This window comes from Danio aesculapii, chromosome 23, assembly GCF_903798145.1.
Source record: "Danio aesculapii chromosome 23, fDanAes4.1, whole genome shotgun sequence".
NCBI lineage: Eukaryota > Metazoa > Chordata > Actinopteri > Cypriniformes > Danionidae > Danio > Danio aesculapii.
This window is the reverse complement of record NC_079457.1, coordinates 44,152,550-44,175,490: the sequence shown is the minus strand read 5'-3', so window position 1 is coordinate 44,175,490 and position 22,941 is coordinate 44,152,550. Positions and strand designations below refer to the sequence as shown.

At 36.0% G+C, this 22,941-nt stretch overlaps 1 protein-coding gene across 5 annotated transcripts in view; it reads left to right on the top strand.

Moving 5' to 3' along the window:
- The window catches only part of raf1a (Raf-1 proto-oncogene, serine/threonine kinase a), a 49,295-nt gene extending 27,874 nt beyond the window's left edge, over positions 1–21,421 (top strand). Inside the window, exons 9-18 of one of the 5 annotated variants that reach the window (XM_056449875.1) lie at positions 5,020–5,044; positions 5,165–5,259; positions 6,107–6,224; positions 6,303–6,387; positions 9,221–9,397; positions 12,077–12,123; positions 13,781–13,899; positions 13,985–14,116; positions 16,346–16,480; positions 18,830–21,419. In XM_056449875.1, the coding sequence (XP_056305850.1) occupies positions 5,020–5,044; positions 5,165–5,259; positions 6,107–6,224; positions 6,303–6,387; positions 9,221–9,397; positions 12,077–12,123; positions 13,781–13,899; positions 13,985–14,116; positions 16,346–16,480; positions 18,830–18,970 (1,074 nt within the window). In that variant the 3' untranslated portion in view covers positions 18,971–21,419. Of the gene's footprint in view, positions 1–5,019; positions 5,045–5,164; positions 5,260–6,106; positions 6,225–6,302; positions 6,388–9,220; positions 9,398–12,076; positions 12,124–13,780; positions 13,900–13,984; positions 14,117–16,345; positions 16,481–18,829 lie in introns of all 5 variants that reach the window. The other 4 variants (XM_056449876.1, XM_056449877.1, XM_056449878.1 and 1 more) reach the window with 4 other exon arrangements.
- The last annotated feature ends 1,520 nt before the right edge of the window (positions 21,422–22,941 follow it).

The following is a 22,941-nucleotide window of genomic DNA, read 5'->3' as shown; positions in this document are numbered from 1 at the left end:
GGGCTACAAAAGGAGGGCGAGGACACTGGGATACTGGGCCAGGAACAGACAGACGAAACGAGGTCCAGCAGTCACTCCTCTTAGTCCTGATCACATACAGACTCACATAAGCTAACACAACGAACTGACAAGGAAACATAGAAACGTAGCCCAGATATAGGCACAATAATGAACCTCAACTGGTGATCAAATCAAACAGCTGAGTGCCGTCATAACACGTGACCAAACAAATACACGTAGACAAACAAACAACACAAACCCATGTGACAAAACAGATACTCCGGAAAGCGCACAAACCTGCAACCATGACTATATATATATATATATATATATATATATATATATATATATATATATATATATATATATATATATATATATGAAAATTAAATGTAATCTTAAACAATTTTAATATTATGCAAAGCACAACGGCACCTTGTTTTTACATTGGTCAAATTCAGCTTTTTACTAAGAGAAAGTCAGGGTAAAGTCTAGATAGCATACAGCATAATTTTTTTGTGACATGATGAATGATAAATGTTTTTACATTACTGTGAGGATTGTGGTAGACGTTATTTAAATACAATTAATGGATAAGTTTATAAATTATATTAATATTATTCTTGTTAAAATATTTTCTTCCTTAATTTCTTCTAGCAACAACCAAAAGTCATGGAAAATTTGACATTTAGCCCGTATATCTCCATATTTGCTTTCCACACAACCCTTCCTTTAAGCCTTTTGTAACTCTTATCAAATATATGCTGCTTTCTGCAGACACATGCTTGCCAGATCCTCTAGCTATTCCAAACGTGTTATTCTTAAACCCAGTTCAAACTCAATAAAGACCTTTTATATAAATGCAGATTTATAGTATCTTATCAGCCACCTGTGCATACAAGTTGTTCAAAACAATTCTCAAAGCTTGACGTATAATGCAGCTTTTCGTACACTTATACGCTCAACTTCGTCTGTAAACATGCTTCGCAAAATGAGAGTGAAGCCTTCTCTCACAGTACTGAAGCTTAATTATTTTGCATATTTGAAAGGGAAAGTTCACACATATTATTTAGCATTATGCGGAAGAAAGCAGTTTTGGAAAGTAAAATTGACTGGGGTAAATGCGTGATGTTGTTTGGACCGGTTCATTTTAATATGTTCAAGATACTATTGTAGTTTTTATTCATATATTTTTAAGCTTTGTTTTATTTGTAGAATGTGTCTATATATTAATATATAAGACAGAATACCTGACTGGTGATATAACTTGGTTTTGGAAAGATTTACCACTGTGAAGATTATATATTAAAATTGTTGTGCTTCAGTGGAATGACATTTTATCACTACTATAAGTTTGCACAACTTTGCACTTTTTGTTCAATCCAAACTTCCATCTTGAAGTTCTTCAAAATAAACACACGTCATGTGTTGGTCCTTTATCTCAGTGTTTCCCAACCCTGTTCCTGGAGGCACACCAACAGTACATATTTTGGATGTCTCCCTTTTCTGACCCATTAACTTCATGTGTTGGAGTCTCTTCTGATGTTATAAGTCTTCTGATGTTATAAGGTGTGTTTGATTAGGGAGAGGTTGAAAATGTGTACTGTTGGTGCACCTTCAGGAACAGGGTTGGGAAACACTGCTTTATCTTATATTATTATATTATTCATCGCTATGATATGGCTATGATAACGGCAAGAAGCTGGGTCAAACCTTGCCAAACAATTAATTGCATTAAAGAAAAATTAACACCTTTATCTTTTTAGATTAATTGAATGTGTTTACATGTTAATGTTTACAACCCTAATACAATTGAGTGATTGATTGATTGATTGATTGATTGATTGATTGATTGATTGATTGATTGATTGATTGATTGATTGATTGATTGATTGATTGATTGATTGATTGATTGATTGATTGATTGATTGATATTCATTTAAAAGTTTTTGGGGAGATTGGGTCGAAGTTTTTTGTAGCACTTGTATAATTTATTTAGTAATTTCAATGTTTAAGTCTTTAAATTTGAAGGCAAATGAAAGATTTAGTCCTGAAACAGCAAACAAGGTTAAATATCAATGAATATTAAATGAGTTTACACTATGAATTGGATCTTTACACCATTTGTCCTTGCGGGTCCTGTTTATGTAAATGGACTAGTGCTACCTCCGTCCTTCTCAGTTATGATATTTAATTATTTATGTTTTGTTTATTTATATTTATTGAAGGTTCGATGTATGTTATTAAAGTTATCAAATTTTTACAACCATCTCCAGTCTCCCATGCAAACTAATATAAAAATAATATTTTTCCCCACACAATGTCGATAAAACCCTAACTAATAATACCTTCCCCTCATGATACCCTAACATTACTTAAAATCTAGCTGACCCAGTTTCAGGCTTCCACACCCCTGATTAGACAGCATCTGAGAGTAGCTAATGACACTGTGAGAGCAAGAGGCAGTAGTGTGGTCATGATACTGGAATTTCGGTATCAGTTTGTACTGAAATTTTAAAAACATCCATTTCCTGCTAACATTTGAGTGCTGGTGAGCATGTTCTTAAACACCGCTGATTGGCTATTGTGTTCACATGCTCACATTATTGCAGTTGTTCGTGAAGGTCATCAATTCACTGCTGTTCACCGAGTGCAAACACAGATACAGGGACACTGGAGGATTTCAAAGCTGTGAAGATCAGTCGATGCATCAACGGATTGCTCATATGTTAGCTTTGAAATTATCCAGTGTTTCTGTATCTGTGTTTGCGCTTGGTAAAGAATGGTGAACTGATGACCTTCACGGCCAATCACAGTCATTTATGTTGAGCTTGTGAAAATAATGGCCATTCTGCAGTGTTTAAGAATGCATTCAACAGCGATCAAAAGTTAGCAGGAAATTTACGTTTTTATGATTTCACTACTGATTGATACTGAATTCGATACTTTAAATTTGGCACTTACAACATGCAATAACACTCAATAAAAGGGATCATTTCCATGTTAAAAGGAGTTTTTGTTTGAACTATCTGTGATGGTTCCGCGCAAAATTTCTATTTTAGAAATGCTTTCTATTTCCGCGATGTAGCAGCAGACAACAGATGAAACTACTGTGACAATGATGACCTCAGGTACAGATTATGTTCTTTTTACAGTGTTAAATGCTAACAATGTGAGTTTGAACATCATTTTACATGACATTTATTTCCATATACTGAAAGCAACAGCAGATAGTTCACCTCAGATCTTGGAAATAAAATAACAAGCAGACAGTTTGAAAATGAAAGTCAGAACTTTGATTGTGACTGCAAACCAACAACATCAGTCACTCAGTAGCCTATTAATAATGTTAATGTTTAATATGTGTTAATTCAATTAAAAGTCTCTACCATTTCATTGGGAGTGCAGTGGCTGGTATTTAAATGTTTCTGTCATGTACATGTCATGTACATCTGTCACCATCACTTTTGGTACAGACAGAAAAATTGCTTATCACTGGAATCTTATCGCGTTGTATGTAAAAAGGTCACTGTGTTAACATTGTTTGTTTGTCAAGAACATTAGAAAAACATGAAGGAGAAAATTTGTAATGTCTAATTGTGTACAATCGGTGCGTATCATAGCATCACCAACACAACTAGAAATAATGTAAAAAGTGCTGAGCAAAAAGCTTCTAGGCTCTATTTTGATGATCCATGCGCAAAGTCCAAAGCGCAGGGCGCAAACGCATTAAGGGCGTGTCAGAATCCACTTTTGCTATTTTGAGGACGGAAAAATCCACTCTGCGCTGTGGCACATGGTCTAACAGGGTTGAGCTTATTCTCTTAATAAGTTATGGGTGTGTTTTAAGAATAAACCAATCAGAGTCTCATCTCCCATTCCCTTTAAGAGCCAGTTGCGCCGCACCATAGCGCATTTGCTATTTACATGGCGGAGTTTGCAAATGGAAAAACTGAATGCTTCACTAGCGAGAAAACAGATAAACAGAGCATCTACAGCATGAGAATGAGAGATGAGCCTCCTTATTCTTTACTTTCACTTTCACTCTCATGGATAAGGAAACGTGTTGTACGCACAGATATCCATTAGCCCACATAATTCATTTAGTTTGTTAAGTGCAAAGATTTGTTTCAAAACTGTTTCTAAATTCAGTTCTGATTTCCAGCAAACGAATAAATAAACAATAATAACCAAGTGTGTTCAAAAAACTGAGTTATATCCAAATACACATGCTGTGCCCCCCAAGAAGAAGGCATGAAGGTGTGGTTTTTATATTTATGTAGGCTAGAAAATAATATTTTTTGTAATATTTTAATCCTTCAATTCTTTTTCATTTGTAAAGATATTTGCGTATTGCTGTACATCCTGTGTGTATTAAGCAATGTGTAAGCGAGCTGCACAACTAACGTGCTCTGCGCTGGACAATAGACCTGCTTTGATCTGGTCTATTGAACCGTCTATTTAAGTTCCTCAAAACAGCAACGCGCCAGCAATGCGCCTCAACACACCTTCTTTTTTAGATCAGAACGCCTATGGGGGGCGCACATATGAGGTCAAATACATTTGCTATTTAAACAGCGTGGCGCAAAACGTCAAAACAACTCTTGCGCTGCGCTGAAACTAGCAAACAACACTTGCGTCGCGCCTTGCGCCGCATTGCGCCTGGTGTATGATAGGGCACTCTGACTGTGTCTGAAATCACCTACTACTCCTAAATCTGAATTTACTTCACGACCGTTAGAAAAGTATGCTCTATATAATATAAATGCAAGTACTGTGAATGGAATTTTTGACATTTGACATTATCACATGACCTGCGTCAGTTGCGTCACTTCACACCTATTCTTGAATTCGGACACATTACTCAGCTTGCATACTGTTTTTAACATACTATATAAGCATGTGATTTTGAACGCAGCCTCTGTCTTGGAGTGTGTCTGAGATTTGAATGACTGAAAGCAGTTGTGCGCTGTCTCTTTTGTTGATTTTAATTTTTGTTCTTGTTTGCTTTTAATCTAGGATGCCATACGGGTTCACAGCTCAGGTAAGCATAAAACATCAAAACAGATTCATGGGAATCCAATAAGGAATGTTGTTGCTGTAGTTTAATTTAGAGCATGAATATGGAGCAGGTAAATTTTCTTTTTAATCCATCTGTCTGCAGCTGGCAGTTCTCCAAATCAGAGCCCTACTGGCTGGAACCAGGCCAGCGCACACATACCAGCATCAGCTGTAAATCCTCAGGAGAAAGTTAAAATCGTAAGACTTATAGCGCTCTGTCTTCTTTCAGTTCAGTAATAGTCAAGTAGTCTTGTAGGAAACTCTGTAGATCTTTATTATGACTTAGAACATTCTTATATGATGCTACTTGAAAACAATTGATTTCATGCACAAATTAGCATATTCATTATTATAACCTTGTTTATTTTAAAAAAAGCCCTTTCTAATTTTAATAAAAACTGTTACACATTTTCTTTTATATATATATATATATATATATTCCCAGAAATGGGTTGCGGCTGGAAGAGCATCCACTGCGTAAAAAAAACGTGCTGGATAAGTTGGCGGTTCATTCCGCTGTGGCGACCCCGGATTAATAATGGGGCTAAGCTGAAAAGAAAATGAATGAATGAATATATATTGAATGAATATATACACACACACACACACACAGTTGAAGTCAGAATTATTAGCCCCCCTTTGAATTTTTCTTGCATTGTTTTTCTTATTATTTAACATGTATACATAGACATTACATGAATCAATTGGTCATGAAAATTAACTTGAAAGTTCTGGAAAAAGTCTTGGAAAAGTTATGGAATTCTAGTCGTAAAAATGTGTATGAACCCTGTTCTAGACACCAGCTACAACTATCAACTATAACAGCTTTATTATATAAACAGCTTTATTTAATCATTGTTAAATGAGCAAATACTTCAATAATATTTACATATGCATTATTTATTACAGTGATTATGAAAACCTGATCACTTTTAAAAGGAATCTCACTGCTAAATGTTAATCTTAACAAGTATATTGAGTAAGAAATATGATTTTGTTTTAGCGCCCTTTCTTGTGTGTCTTAACATCAGTTATTGTTTTCTAGCGGCCGAGGGATAAACGGGACTCGAGTTATTACTGGGAGATCGAAGCTAATGAGGTCGTGCTGCTGAGCAGGATTGGGTCAGGCTCCTTTGGAACCGTACACAAAGGGAAATGGCACGGTAAGCATCGGTTTAATGCTTCTATCAGTCCTTCATGGAGACACATTATGAGACACCATTGTCTTTAACATGCTGTAGGCGATGTGGCTGTGAAGGTATTAAAAGTCACCAACCCAACACCGGAGCAGTTTCAGGCTTTCCGCAATGAGGTGGCTGTTCTAAGGTGAGAATTTCTTATTGATTATTAATACATCAGTGCAGTTGTTTGTAACGTGATTTGAAAGATGTGTTGGGGGCTTTTGAATGACAGTGGTTTCATTTTAATGTGCAGTCACATGACATATTCATTTAGTCATTTAGCAGACGCTTGTCTAAAGCAACTTACAATTGAAGAGGCATTCAGCGATTCAACAAGAAGAGGCAACACACACATGAAGTGTTATATTACAAAGGAACTGTTGGTGCTCAGAGAATGAAGTGTTAGAGTTAGGACGGGGAGTGTTTTTTTAATATATATAGAGAGAAAAGAGTGTTTCTACAGGTGGTTTGTATACCCACTCACCTGTGTGAAGCACACTTCATAAATGCACAGTTTTGTTGTTGTTTTTTAAGAGATATGAAATAATTGTAAGAGTGGAAACAAAGAGTTTAGAATGACCAAGAGGCGACACTCAATAGAACGTTCCATTGTAACAGCAGCGCCCAGCAACAGCCCCGCGATTCTGCCATTTTGGAGTGAAAGCGATCGGCCGTCTATTGGATCTTATTGCTGTCGCGATGGCAAGCAGCTGCTTTGTTTTTTATTTATTTATTTAAAAAGCGCATTAAAGCTGAGATACAATCTGAAAGACGACAATACAACATTTACGATCACAATCATCAGCACTTTAAGTAGTTTATTTTACAGACTTTTCAGACAGAATTTTCATTCCAAAATGGCTGCCGTGCTTTTTCAAATAGCACTGAAGTGTCGCCTCTTGATGATTCTATGCTCTTTTGTTGCAAATGTGCATAAAAACTGGTCAGCTAAAGTATCAGATAGATGAAAGAGTGTGTTTTCAACAGGTGGTTTGTCAAGCCCACTCACCTGTGTGAGGCACACTCGTTTTACTGTCGTTTTACAGTAATTGCGATAAATAAAGAGTATATTTAATTTAATGCTGATATAATGTTTTTGTTAATGATCTTATTTTGATGTATTTTTTCATCTTTTTTTAATGTATATAACTTATATAATATATTATTATATAAGTCAAAGATTCAGATGATATCAACATAACTTAACGTAATTCACTAGGCTTAATAGTGTGAAAAGGTCTGACTGTTGTATCTTCTAATATTCTAAGACAACCTATAATGTTTTGAGTCTGATGATTTATATATATATATATATATATATATATATATATATATATATATATATATATATATATATATATATATATATTTGTTGAAGAACAGAAGAAACGTTTATATTGCGGTTCCAGAAAACAGAGAGAAGAAAAAATGGATTGAATAGAGAAAAGATATCAAATTATTAGGATAACTGCCTAAGTGCATTTCTTAGTTTAAATGTCAAAGTTATGAGACTGTGTTTTTGTAAATTTAATTTTAAAGCCAGCTAGATTGAAAACATATGTTTATATGTCAAATGAATGACTGTAGTTGTATAGTTCTTTTGGTAATACAGTGTGTACTTACATAATTTTACAGTCAAATGAGGGGGTCTCTCCTCATCTCACCAGAGTGAAGCATCCACCTGTATGATGGTACATATTGGTACATTTTTTGTCTTGTTTCCAGTCCAAAAATCTAAAAAAATATATGAATTTTTTAGCTTTGCCCACTGGAAAACTGACTTCATTGAAAAACTCACTTCATTTTAGCATATTAGTTCTTAAAACAAGACAATATTTTTTGCTTGTCTAGAATTTTTAGATTTTTGGACTAGAAACAAGACAAAACATACTAAGTAAAAGCATTTTTGCAGTGTATAACTGTTAATGCAGACTGTACAGTAAATATGATTATTGTGCACACTAGCTATGCTCAGATCATGTGTTAATTCCCAGTAAAATTACAGTTTAATCTATGGTTTTCATTGACCCTCAACATAGTGTGAGCATTAAATTCCAGGAAACATGCCTGTCACTTTATTCACATGTATAGCATTGATATATTGCAATGGCCTCATAGGCCATACCAGTACCATAAGTTATCCCTTATGTGCCGTTGGTAATGTTTTTATCCACTCTGTGGTGATTTTGAATCTTAATTTGAGGTAAAATTGGTCATTTTTACTGTTAATCATCGGTTGGCACCATAAGCCCTTTAGATTTAATATGGAGTATAACAGCAAATTAAAGTGTGTGTATGTCTGTGAGAGTCTGAGAGTGTGAGAGTGACCTGTATGCACTTACCTTGAAGTGTCTGAGAAAATTAAAATATGCATCTCAGCTCTCAGAACTACATGAAGTAAATTAAAACAAAGACTGTGATTGTGTGCGCCATTAAATGTGGTTATAATGGAAGTCAATGAGGCAAAAACAACCACCAACAGTAATTTAGGGAGAAAAAATGAAAATCTAACAATGCATCAAAGCCAATCTTTTTATTAATCCTTTACATGTCCAAGACTGTGATAAAAGGTCAAAAAAATCCAGTCTACAATTACTGTTTATATTAAAAATCGGTCATTTTGTGTGTTTTTTCCCCAAATCAGTGACATTATTTGTGAACTTTGCAATTAAAGAGTTAAAATCCTGTAATTTTTCAAAACAATTTAGTAGTTTTGATCAGGACTGAGGTTGATTAACAGATTAATGCTAAAGTATTTGAAAAAAAAAAATTATCTGATGCATTTTTACAGAAGTTTAATGTTTATGTTACAGATGTTTTCATCCCCAACTTAACAAAAGGGTAGTACATTTGAACAGTGCACAAGTGTGACGTTTTTAGAATACCACTCACTCTTATTGCACCTCATTAGTCATAACTCAAATTTGATTCATCAGCTTTTTGTGTTCTTTGTGTTTTTGTTTTTTTTTTGCCCACAGAAAAACCAGACATGTCAACATTCTGTTGTTCATGGGCTACATGACAAAAGGCAGTCTTGCCATTGTAACGCAGTGGTGTGAGGGCAGCAGTCTCTATAAACACCTCCACGTGCTGGAGACCAACTTCCAGATGTTTCAGCTGATAGATATCGCCAGACAGACTGCTCAGGGCATGGAGTGAGTTCAAGTCATGTGAAGAAGGGCGGTGCAGTATGTATTTATATATCCTGGACAAAAAATAAAGTTTGTTTCATATTTTGCTCTATAGTTTATATCGAGGTGTCACAAAAGACATCATTTATGCTAATACATTTTCATAATTTGTATGAGCACAATATTACACGCCATTATGGGGATGCAGAAACATGAATAACAGCATCGCAGGAAAGTTGCGCTCTTGAAAGTACGTTTTTTTAATGAATGTACATTTAGCATTTTATTTAGCAATGAATTTTTGAACATTTTTTTAATGGTTAAACATTTTTTTTTATGTTGAACCATTCGTTTTTTAAAGAGCCCATATTATACATTAAAAAAGGGTCATATTTTGGTTTTAAGGGTCTCCACCAACAAGCTGATATGCATGCAAGGTCAAAAAACACTTTCGTTGCCTTATAATATGCATTTATTTTGACCTAATTACCCCAGCGACTCCCATATGATTCGTTCAGAGACTCATTTGTTTCCAAACCCCACCTCAGCGCGAAGCTAATCTGCGCCGATTAGACCGATGACAGCCTGTTGCGATTGGTCGACAGCGTTCAGTGCGAGACAGAGTGAAATTCCCACCACTGCTTATCAACATTATTGAAGTAGTCAGAGTGCATAGTTTATGTGTGAGCATACCTGCCAACACTCATGTTTTTCCTGGGACTCCCATATTTCAGACCCATCTCCCGCCACCCTCCCATTTTGTTATTTATCCCGGAAAACTCCTGTAATTTCAACCCCACCCCCCACCCCCGGTCCTCATCATTTTGGTATGGTCTATGAAACACCCTGGGTCGCCAACATTGGTTTAGGATCCTATCCCATCAGCTGCCCGAAACACACTTCATAGTAGTGACTAACACCACAGTACACAGTACTGAACCTAACCCCCCCGGTCTCCCGGATTTTCAGGGACAAATATTTGCAGGTATGTATGTGAGCCCAATGCAGGAGTGCATTAAAGCAGTGCAGTTTAACACCAGCATATTGCTCTACTCCTAACCATGACACACATTCATTTAAATCTGTAAACAAAGCAGCACACATCGCGTTTCAACGTGACATTAGATGCGATATGAGAATATAAAGAGTTAACCAGATGCAAGTGGTTACAGGTAACAAAACACCATTAAATACATAATTTGCAAGTTAGAGATAACAAGGAGGCAACCATTTTAATCGCATTTACTTACACTTGTGAACTGGAGGAAGAAACTGATCCATGAGCTGTGTACTGATAAAGTTCCTGTCGGGCTCTGACAAAGTCCCATACAGCAATAGTCTTTTCTGATCCTTCCTTTAACAAATGGCCATTGAATCCCTCATTGTAAGCATGTAGATTTCAGAAGCGCTCGTCAGAAAAATGACTGGAACAGCACAAGGCTGGGCTATAATGCTGAGGTATTTTTGCAAAAATAAACCTCAACCACTGACTCTTCACAGTTTCATCTTTGGGTAGAGAAAATAACACTAACTTTCCCTCACACTTCCAATAATATCCAACTGAGCACAACGAATCTGCTACAGTGTTTGTGGGCGGGGCCGCAGGTTTGCACGTGCAACAATTAGGCGGGGCTTAAGTTTCACATCGACATCACGCCGAAACGGCTAAACACTCGTTATCAAGACGGTTCATTTGAAGCACTATGATTCAACTCTTTTATAAATGAATCGATAGTTTTAAACACTGTGCACTTTCAAATTTAAGCCTTAGCTGGATATTTCACTTTACTTAGAGCTGTGTTACACACTACATGGAAGGTCATTCTTAAAAACCCATTACAGGGGCTCTTTAAAAAAGGCATTATATTGTATTAATATATCATATTTCTAAATTTTTTGTGAGAGGTGATCACATAAGTAAATTTTAAACAAAACTTTAAAATAAACTGAAACCTTTAAATATGGTCATGTTATATACAGTTGAAGTCAGAATTATTAGCCCCCCTGTTTATTTTGCCCCTAATTTCTGTTTAATGGAGAGAAGATTTTTTTTCAACACATTTCTAAACAAAACAGTTTTAATAACTCATTTCTAATAACTGATTTATTTTATCTTTGCCATAATGACAGTAAATAATATTTGACTAGATATTTTTAAGACACTTAAAGTGACATTTAAAGGCTTAACTAGGTTAATTAGGTTAACTAGGCAGGTTAGGGTAATTAGGCAAGTTATAGTATGACGATGGTTTGTTCTGTAGACTATTGGAAAAAATAAATAGTTTGAAGGGGCTAATAATTTTGTCCTTAAAATGGTGTTTAAAAAATTAAAAACTGCTTTCACTTTAGACGAAATAAAACAAATAAGACTTTCTCCAGAAGAAAAAATATTATCAGAGATACTGTGAAAATTTCCTTATATATCATTTGGGAAATATTTAAAAAAGAGAAAAAAATCAAAGGGGGGCGAATAATTCTGACTTCAACTGTTTATATTACAGTATTTTACAGTATATAGTACAGTATATAGTATTTTAGTATTACAGTATGGGTCAGGATATGAAATGACTTATGTGGTGATTATGTCGAGATTTTTGTCATATCGCCCAGCCCTACTGTGAATGATGGATTTGTTTTCCATGAATGTGGTAATTTTAACTGTAAATCTCTTAACAACAATTTATCATGTTTGCTTCCTTCCAGCTATCTACATGCGAAAAACATCATCCACCGTGATATGAAATCCAACAGTATCCTTGAGATGGAACTCTTTCGTTTTTTTTTTTTCTTTTTGACCTAAAGGCAGATGGGATGGTTTTAGTAATGGGATAGTTTAGCTACATTTAGTCTTTAGTGCTCATCGACCACTCCTGAAGCACCTGATGCATACTGCACACAAAACCAAGAGCCAAGCACTTTACATAATCGCAATGCCTGCTTTACACATTTTCTGCCGCCTTGCTGCAATTTTCTGTTTTTAGCATAGAATTGAATGCTGAATGTTATATACATGTAATATGAATATATATGAACATATATACACACACATATACACTCACCGGCCACTTTATTAGGTACACCTTATTAGTAGCAGGCCTTTTTGCCTTCAGAACTGCCTTAATCCTTCGTGGCATAGATTCAACAAGATACTGGAAATATTCCTCAGAGATTTTGCTCCATATTGACATGATAGCATCACGCAGTTGCTGCAGATTTGTCGGTGCTTTATTGGATTGGGATCTGGTGATTGTGGAGGCCATTTGAGTACAGTGAACTCATTGTCTTGTTCAAGAAACCAGTCTGAGATGATTTGAAGAAATCGAGACTCATCAGACCAGGCAACGTTTTTCCAATCATCTAATTTTACTTCCAATCCAAATTTTGGTGAGCCTATGCGAATTGTAGCTTCTATTTTCTGATCTTAGCTGACAGGAGTGGCACATGGTGTGGTCTTCTGCTGCTGTAGCCGATCCGACTCAAGGTTTGACATGTTGTGCATTCAGAGATGCTCTTCTGCATACCTCGGTTGTAACGAGTGGTTATTTGAGTTTCTGTTGCTTTTCTATCAGCTCGAACCAGTCTGGCCATTCTCCTCTGTCATCAACAAGGCATTTTCGCCCACAGAACTGCCGCTCACTGGATATTTTCTCTTTTTTTAACCATTCTCTGTAAACCCTAGAGATGGTTGTGCATGAAAATCCCAGTAGATAAGCAGTTTCTGAAATACTCAGACCAGGCCATCTGGCACCAACAACCATGCCACGTTCAAAGTTACTTAAATCACCTTTCTTCCCCCTTCTGGTGCTCGGTTTGAACTGCACCTGACCATGTCTACATGCTTAAATGCATTGAGTTGCTGCCATGTGATTGGCTGATTAGAAATTTGCGTTAACAAGCAGCTGGACAGGTGTACCTAATAAAGTGGCCGGTGAGTATATATATATATATATATATATATATATATATATATATACTATTTTTTTTGTAGTAATACACAATTACTATGCTGTAATTATAGTATATGTAATTATACCATGTATTATCATGAACCAATTTCGGACTTTTTTTCTTATCCATGTGCAATCATCTTGATTAATGTAACCTTTTATTAAAAAAATATAATTATTCTTCAAAATATTTTTGTATAACAACAAATACTACTCTTTTACTCTGCTTCTCTCAATCGATTTATAAAGAATTGTTAAATAATGTACAGTTTTGAAGGCAAGTACGTTATAAGTAACTATTAATAAATAAATAAACTAATAACACCCAACACTGCATGCAGTATGAATGGGTCTTCAGGAAAATATGTGACCGCTTTCACCTTCCTGACCTACCGAGCTGTTCTTGATTGAAGCAGCTCATATTGTTCAAGCTTTCATACAGACTTTAACTCGAGTGCAGACATCTTCTTACATGAAGGCCTGACAGTGAAGATTGGAGATTTTGGACTGGCTACTGTGAAGGCCAGGTGGAGTGGTTCTCAACAGGTGGAACAACCTTCAGGATCTATTTTATGGATGGTCAGCACAGTTAACCTTATTTTTCCTGCTTCGTTCGGATTTTGAAGTTGCATTACATTACTACAGCATGCTTTTTCCTCGTCAGGCACCTGAGGTGATCCGAATGCAGGACAACAACCCCTACAGTTTCCAATCAGATGTGTATTCATATGGCATTGTGCTGTTTGAGTTAATGACAGGGGAGCTGCCCTACTCACAAATAGGGAACCGAGATCAGGTAACACAAACAAAGCTTAAAGGGATGTGAAAGAAACCTATAACAGGCATGGGGAAGGCCGGGCCTGTATCTGAAATTTGTAGCCATTTGTAGAAGTGTCTAATTTTTTTTGCCCTTCACTCGCTAACTTCACTTTGACTAGTTGACTCGGATCTACTTCATTAATTAGTCTAAAAAGTGTCCGCTACTGGTGGAACATCTGAATGGGTTTAAATGGAATGCCCTAAACCAGGGATGCCCAATTTTTTTTTTTATAAAAGGCCAAAAACCAGACTTGATTGAGGGCTGTGGGCTGAAGTTAAATATACCAAACCGTATTAAATTAACGGTATCATTTTTTTGATGTATAATAAAGAACTTATTATAGTAAAAACATAAACAATCCCATTTTATAACACAATATCCGTGTTTTTCATGAGCGGAAGGCGTCATAGCTGTGTAAACTCAGAGTGCGGTGAATGGGAGAGTACAACAAATAATTTTTTACATTATTAATTGTTCAATAAAAATAAAAGAAAAACTATGATGGTGTTATCAAGACATTCAGAAAAAGTAAAAAAAAAATGTGTGAGACTGTTGACGGCTGCCAGAGGGAGATATATCCAGCTGCAGACCCGCAGGACCACACACGTTTCAGGCACACACAATCTAGCGCACACGATCTAGGCAAACCATATATGGTAACTAACTCCTTATAGGAGCATTATCGCCACCTATTGAATTTCACAAATACGATTTCCCACTTCAGTCATTATATCATTATTATATCGTAACGATCATTTTAAGATCTCTGAAGTTAACTCAAATTATGTAAATAAAAATAATTGGTTAAACACTTTATTTAAGTACACAAAGAAAACATAATAGACCGTCTAATTGTAGGATTAAGTGTAATAAACTAATTCAGGATCTATATATATATATTTATATTTATATATATATATATATATATATATATATATATATATATGTGTGTATATATATATATATATATATATATATATATATATATATATATATATATATATATATATATATATATATATATATATATATATGTGTGTGTATGTATATGTATATATTCATGTATATGTTAGAAACACCTCGCACAAGCGGTAACTCATTTTTTGTAATTTGACGCAAAGATTTATTAAAATGACCATTTATTGGTTCAGGTGTGTTGAATTAGGAGCTAAACCTCACCCCCATACCCTCATTCACTATCAACTACATTAGTCTACTAATATATTGCAGTTAAAGCAGTGGATTGGAGCACTGAAGGGATGCTATTTCTGTTATAAGAGTTATAAAACATCATTTGTGGTCAATTTTGAGGTCAAACTTCACACACACACACACACACGCACGCACACACACACACACACCCATCAAAGACTTATTTCACATTCTGTTAAAAGGATGTAATAGGTTCTCTTTAATATCCTTTCACTAGCCAAGAATTGAATGGTTCGTCTAGCATGACTATGCATTCATTTGTGAGCATGCATACAGGATATCTCCCAGTCTGGCCTCTACTGAGCCTCTGGACTAAATTTAGACATGTAAACTAATCAAGACTCCAGAACATGCAATGGGCTCACTCCCTCACCCCTGCCCAGATGGAGTTAGTTTTGGTACAGTACTAAATCTAACATAGAGGAGTCTAGATACTATCATCTGGACAGTTTGTCACATACAGTATTAAAAATAATAGTGTCCAGACATTTGAATCCATGTAAAATCAAGCTGGCATGATGTACAGTTCAAATTCATTTGCCCTCCTGTGAAATCTAAATTCTTTTTTCAAATATTTCCCAAATGCTTTTAACTGATTTTTTCCAGCACGTTTTTTCAGCATAATTAATATAAACATAAACAGTTTGAACAATTATTAACAGAATTTCTAATAATTCATTTAATTTGTCTTTGCAGTGACAGTCCATAATATTTAACAAGACACTAGTATTCAGATTAAAAGCTTTTTCTTTTTCTTTTTTTTCAGATTAAAAGCTTTTAATTAGGTTAAGTTAGGTTAATTAAGCAAGTCGTTGGACAACCGTGGCTTGTTCTGTAGCGAATCGAAAAAAAAACAAAAGTAATCTTAATCTTAATGAGGTAATAATGTTGAGTATTATGAGTATAATAATAACAATATATAATATGATTATATAAAAGTGTTTATGTGTTTAAGCTTTTTCATTTTGTTCTGTATTTACTGTTTTTTTGCAGATCATTTTCATGGTAGGTCGAGGATATCTGTCTCCAGACCTCAGTAAACTGTATAAGAGATGTCCTAAAGCCATGAAGAGACTGGTGGTTGACTGTATCAAAAAGTCCAAGGACGAGAGGCCTCTTTTCCCCCAGGTGTGTTTGTTTTGTTTGAACAGGTTGGGACTATGCATTACTTCTCAGGGAATTTAGTTCATTATATCAAATCAGAACAAGTACCATCACAACGTTTCTAATTTTGTATTTGGAACTAAATATATCATGCTGAAACCACTCAAAAATCATCTTAACATAAGTGTTGCCTTCATCGATTATTTTCGATTGCAATAGATATATCATGTGCTTTGAATAACTATACATTTTGAATTATTTATTGTGTTTTCTTCAATCTGTAAACAGTTATATCTAGTTTAATGCCCCTTGCTTAATTTTTGGTTCATAATTTTGATTAGGCAGTCTACTAGAATAGCTTCATGTGATTTATTGGGTAACACTTTACAATAAGGTTGAATTAGTTCATGTTAGTTTTATAGTCATTTAGTGGTTAGTACAGTACATTAATTAACATCAACTAATGAATTGTAATGTGTGAACATTTATTGATAATTAAAATATATATACTGGAGAAAAAACAGACCAAACCTGATGTGGGGTTTGTCAGTGTTGATAATTTTCTGTTTGCAAAGTCTGATAACCTACACATACCATCAGTATATGCTGTTTTTCCCATGCTGCTTTTTGTAATTCCACCACAAGCTGTATACAAATGTCTAAAGTATGCTCTTATAAGTACAGTCTATATATATATATATATATATATCAGGGGTCGGGAACCTTTTTTCAGCAAAGAGCCATTTCTAAAATTTTTGGCAACTAATTTTTTTTCAAAGAGCCATTGAGGTATATATACACCCCAATGTATACTACTTCTTTAAATAATACAAGTTTAAATAAAACCTTTATTTATGTTCAAAATAAACAAATATGAAGCATCACATGTTGAGCCAGTCCATGATTGAAGAAAGGACAATTTATTTAAATTCTGGTAAATAAACTTTCTTTTTTTCTGAAAAGCAACATATTTTAAAATAAACAAACATCTTACTATTATAAAAATGACACAGTTACTTCATATTATACAAAATAAAGTATGCAGCAATAATTTTGGCTAGTTTTAAAGAACATATATTATTGTTATTATATTAATTTTGGCTAGTTTTAAAGAACAAAAATTTAATTACTATTATTAAGAAAATAAAAGGAAAATGACTTGTATTTCTATGGTAACCACACGTACGCGTTTGCCCTTTATTGGTGTTGCGATTACATTTTATTCACAGCACTACACACATGCATTGGTTAAAAGGTCCTTTTATTGTAAGCTAAGTTTTTAGTCACTTTGCTGTCAAAAAATTCAATGAAAAGGTAATCGTAATTCTATTTTCAATAGGAAACTGATTTCTAATGACGGTTTAAAAGGGAGACAGCTGGAGAGCCACACGTTTTTGGTGAAAGAGCCACATGTGGCTTGTGAGCCATAGGTTCCCTACCACTGATATATAATTATCTTACCAATGATGCAGCATGGGGAAATCTTTGAGTTTGCAGTAACTGAAATACCAACAGCACTGGTCCACAAAAGGGTCTGCAATTTTTATTTTAATTGCACATGTAGCCCTCTATACCAGTTATGTGCACCCCTGGCTATAACCACCAAACTCTGACCAGGCCACAAAATGTCAATCTAAACACTAAAGACTCATTTAAGGAATATGTTTCTGAAGCTATGTCCCAATTATTTTCCACGGTTCTGTTTTCTCCTCATGAAGGCTGAGGAATATCTCCAGCTTCTCCTTTGAGAAGTGGACCAAAAAAGTTATGTGTATCCCTGTTTATAACATACTGCACAGCCATTGGAATCTTTTTGGCTCAAGACTTCCTGTCTCATTCGCTTCCTTTGAATTTCAGGTGATAAAAGCAGCTGCTTAATGTTGCAAACTGATATTTTCCTATTATATTATTCTACTTTTTATTTATAGTCATGAACACACTTGTTTGAAGAGCAAGTAGTTTGACCGTTTCCTGCCATTTATTATTCCTAGTCATTTCTCCCATAGGCGACTGAATCAGAAGTTTTAAAACAATCGAAAAAATGAGTGAACTTCCTCATCACAGAATAAGGTCAATATGAATATTGAAATTCATGTAGTCTGCACACAGATAATGTCTTGTAGTATTGGCATTGCTGCACATTTTAATGCTGCACAATGAACTTTGTTTGGTGTTATTTGATTTGTTTGAGCTGAATTGCCTAGCCAAATATTCCCAACAACTGTTTAAAAAAAAAAAAAAAACTTTGTCAAAAGCTGAATTAAAAACCATTCATAAAGTGTCTGTAAAATTTAAGTGAGAAAATCTGAGTGTGAGTGCCACTGGTAAGAGCACTCATTTGATTGGGCATCTTTGCCTCATCTGTGTCCACAGATTCTGTCTTCCATTGAGCTGCTGCAACACTCGCTTCCCAAAATCAACCGCAGCGCCTCTGAACCCTCGCTGCACAGAGCGTCCCAGAGTGAAGACATCAGCTCCTGCACGCTCACCTCCATGAAGCTGCCCGTCTTCTAAAGGCCAAATACAATCGCTTTGTGCTGCTATTTTGTCATTTTTAAAGGTTGTGACTGATAAACTAGATGTAGACTATACTGTAATTGAGGATGGTCTCGGAAATGAAGGAACCTTTTTCAGTTTGCAAATCAGCAACAGATGCACTTTGACAACAGGAAGTAAAGAAACCTTTATTTTCATGCATCTGGGATCATGTTTCCCTTAAAGAGTGATCGTCTTCAATCGCTATATACACGAAAGAGCTTCATGATTCAGTTAGTATTGAGCTACCATTGAACTGTTTATTAGTAAGATGCAATTCAGTCTTATACAATTTTAGATCTATTTTGTGATGTCAAGTATTTTGCGGGTGTCTTTGACTCCATTTTAATAAAGGTAAGTTCAAAATAGCCTGCGCACCATTCTGTCAGTGACTATGATATTATTTCTGAACTAGGGGATCCACTTATGAGACCAGTCACCTATAAGTAATAAGAAAACTAGACAGTGGACATTGACGAGTGGATTCTGCAGGGATATAACATCCATCAGATTCAGATTTTCACTTTGAAGAGGATCAGGTAAGTGCTTTGTACCTCAAAAGAGAGAGAGAGAGAGACTTTTACACTGCGTATTCAAGCTGTTTTTATACTCTGCCTTTCTGTCTGTGTGTTTCTGAATATGGTGGTTTCCTGTGCTCTTAAAAAAGCCACTATCATTTGCTGCCTCTCTAGTTTGAGCTCGGAGCACATTGAGGCAGTGTTTGTAGATGATTTATGCCTGTACAGCCTGTACTGTTCAGATCGTGACTCTCCTTCGCAGATCTCCTCTGCTGATTCCTGCGCTGTGTTCTGTCCTCAGCGGAGCTGCATCAGTTTAAATACAGAAGGATCTGAGTATGCGAATCGTGATCCACCCCAGGGCTCAGTGACATCAGTGTTGGGATATATTCCCAGGTAAAGAGACCATTTCTTCCCATCATAATGCCTTCATCTGGAGAAATTGTCCATAGCTCCTCTATAAACCTGTAAGCTGACATCATCTCTGGCTGCTAAAGCTAACAGTGCACTGTGTGCCAGGCTCCACGTCATTCATCTTTATTTCTGTAGCGCTTTTAAGAATGTAGATTGTGCCAAAGCAGCTTAACATAGTTGAAGAGAATAAAAAGCCGTATTTCAGATTGTGGAACATCCCAGCAAGTCAGGCAGGCAGGAGAGTTGTTGGAGAACAAACCTTGGGAAAAGCAGACTCAACCAGGGTGGCGTAAAGGGCGAATGTAAAGGGTAGAGCACAGCCTGGACATCACAGGGCTTGAGAACAATGAGTATCCATCATCTCCGGGCAGGTGTTCAGACTAGCTGACAGGATCAATGCAGAGATTCGTCTGTCGCTGGGGTCTCTGCAGGAAACAGGTTTGTGCTTTTGATTCATCCATGACCATGAATGCCTTCTGTTCTGCATGCGGGCCGGATCCACGATTATGTGAACCACAGGATAAGAAGAAACTAACGAACTAACAATTCAAATGACAGCGTATTTTGGTAAGTGTTTCAGAGTCTAGTTGCCCTGATTAATCCATCTTCACAATCCTTCAGAGGATTTGGACTTCACAGTTATGCATTTGTTTTTTATGTGAAAGCTTAAGGAAGGCCAGAGTTTAGAACAATTTTGATATTCTAGAAATAATTAGTTGCCCAGAATTTATTGAGCGTAGCGGACGTGAGGGGCTGTAATACACCAGGAGCTCCTTCAAATACTGGCAAGCTAAGCCATTCAGGGCTTAATAAGATCAATAAGATTTTAAAAAGCTTGTATGGTCATGTGTTTGGGCACTCTGTAAGTCCCTACTTACAGACTCTAAAAGAAGGCACTTTTGCACATGCAGACTGACTTTACCCTCCAGGTTAGAGACCTGCACGGGCCAGATTTTTCAGTCCTCCTGCAGAGATTCAGGGTACTTTCACACTAGCACTTTTGGACCACACGCGGTGGGTCCAAATTCGATTTGGACACGGTTCGTTTGATATCAGAGTTCGGTACGTTTAGCTAGTGTGAACAGTGTCTTCTCTGAACTCAGGTTTACACAAACCGTACTCCTGTCAGCCTCGATTGGTGGTCTGAGGTACAGTTTGCATGAACTCTGGTACTTTTTACCTCTGATATGAATGCAGTCATGCCAAATAACGGAAGTGAACAACCAACTGTACAACCAACTTTGGTTTTCATAATGTTCATTCATGTGTGTGTATGTCTGTGTATCATCTACCTTGGCGACAAGCAGGACTGACCCTGTGCAAACACTGATGATGTCTGCTTGTCTCTTCCAAAAATAAATTCTGCAGACATTGCGTGATGTTTTGAATGTTTTTATATTTCTTGTTGCAGATAAATGCAAGTGATTATCTGTGTTTTGGTTTTGTAACAAAACCAAAAGATTCAGTAAAAGCAGAACGACCGTGATGTACATACGTTTTTACATTTTGGCGCCTTTGCTTTTGTGGCTGTCACCTAACAGCAGCTGTACACAAAACAGCAGCTCGATGACACAATCGTACTGGTGTTCAGAAGGAAAAAAGACAGTTTGGACAGAAAACCAGCTGAGAAGGTGGCAAGGGGGACAATCGAACTTGTGTTCGCACTAGGCAATCGAATCAAGTGTGAAAGCACCCTCAGTCCCGCTCTCGCAAAAAAAATATATTATTTTTATCCCACTCTCACCCACAGTATTCAAGTTTTATCCTGCTCCCGCTCACAAAAGGTTGCAGGTAAACATACAAGTAGTTTTATTTTCACTGCTTCTTCCTGCTTTTCTGTTATTTGTTTCACTTGTTTCACTTTTATAATAAAATAAACAAATATGTTTCGTTTTATTTGAGTTTAATTAAATTAAATAATAAAAAGCTTTTAGAAATACAGTCAGAACAGTTCTAAATAGTCTAACAATTTTGAACGAAGCAAAATAATCATTAACAGTTGATTCTAATGTGGTTAATCAGAAAATTATTTAGCCTAATACCCTTTCAAAACGTGCGCCTTCAGCAATGTCCAACGTAAGTTATCCTTATTTCTCAATAAAGAAAAGCAGGCCAATTTTCAATATTTTGCTAAATAAAAAACTGAATTAACTAAAAAATGTAGGCCTACAATTGCTTGTAAATTGTTGTTTATTTTATTTGAGTTATTCTTGTCACTTTTGTGCAGTAGATAAATAACAGAGTATTTGTTTCTAGTGAATTAATTGTAAGATTCTTCCATTGAGTCCCACGAATAATTGTATTCTTCTGCAACCGGCACATACACAAGGACGTTACCACCCGCGCCCGCATTCATTCATCAAATCTTGTCCCACATTGCACTTGGGGTGGGAGTGCAAGTGTCTAATCCACGGTGATCACCCTGACCTTCAACTGACCATCAACTGTTCTACTTTTGTGTTCAATGGAAGAAAAGTATTTATGTTTGGACGAAGTGGATGGTGAGTAAATAATGACAGTTTTCATTATTGTGTAAACACTGTAATACTTCATTGGACTACTTTTAGCTTTGATTACGTCATGCATTTCAAAACTACACGCAGATCAAAACTAGATTAAAGACCTATCTTTTTAGTAAAGCATTCACTCAATGCATCACATAACAGTATGATACATGAATGTGCTCAATTGCATCTCGATTATATACACTATGAACAGCAGCTACGCTAATTATTCTCTTTATTCTCTATTTCCACCAGGAGATACTCATCCCGAGGCCCTCAGAGACTATGCAGCGCCACTGATGCGATCCAAGAACAGCGACGAGATGATCCCAAGGTTTCCATAATCCTGGACCAGGCCGTATCCTGAGCAGCTGCTGTGGTGGTCATGGAGGAGTGGAGCGCATCCAGGGACAGATGAGTCCAGCTTCTCCATCCTCCGGCACCTAGACTGCAGCTCTGCACAAGACATTTGGCCATAGGAGACTAAGCCTGGTTTCTCTCGAGGTTTTTTAAT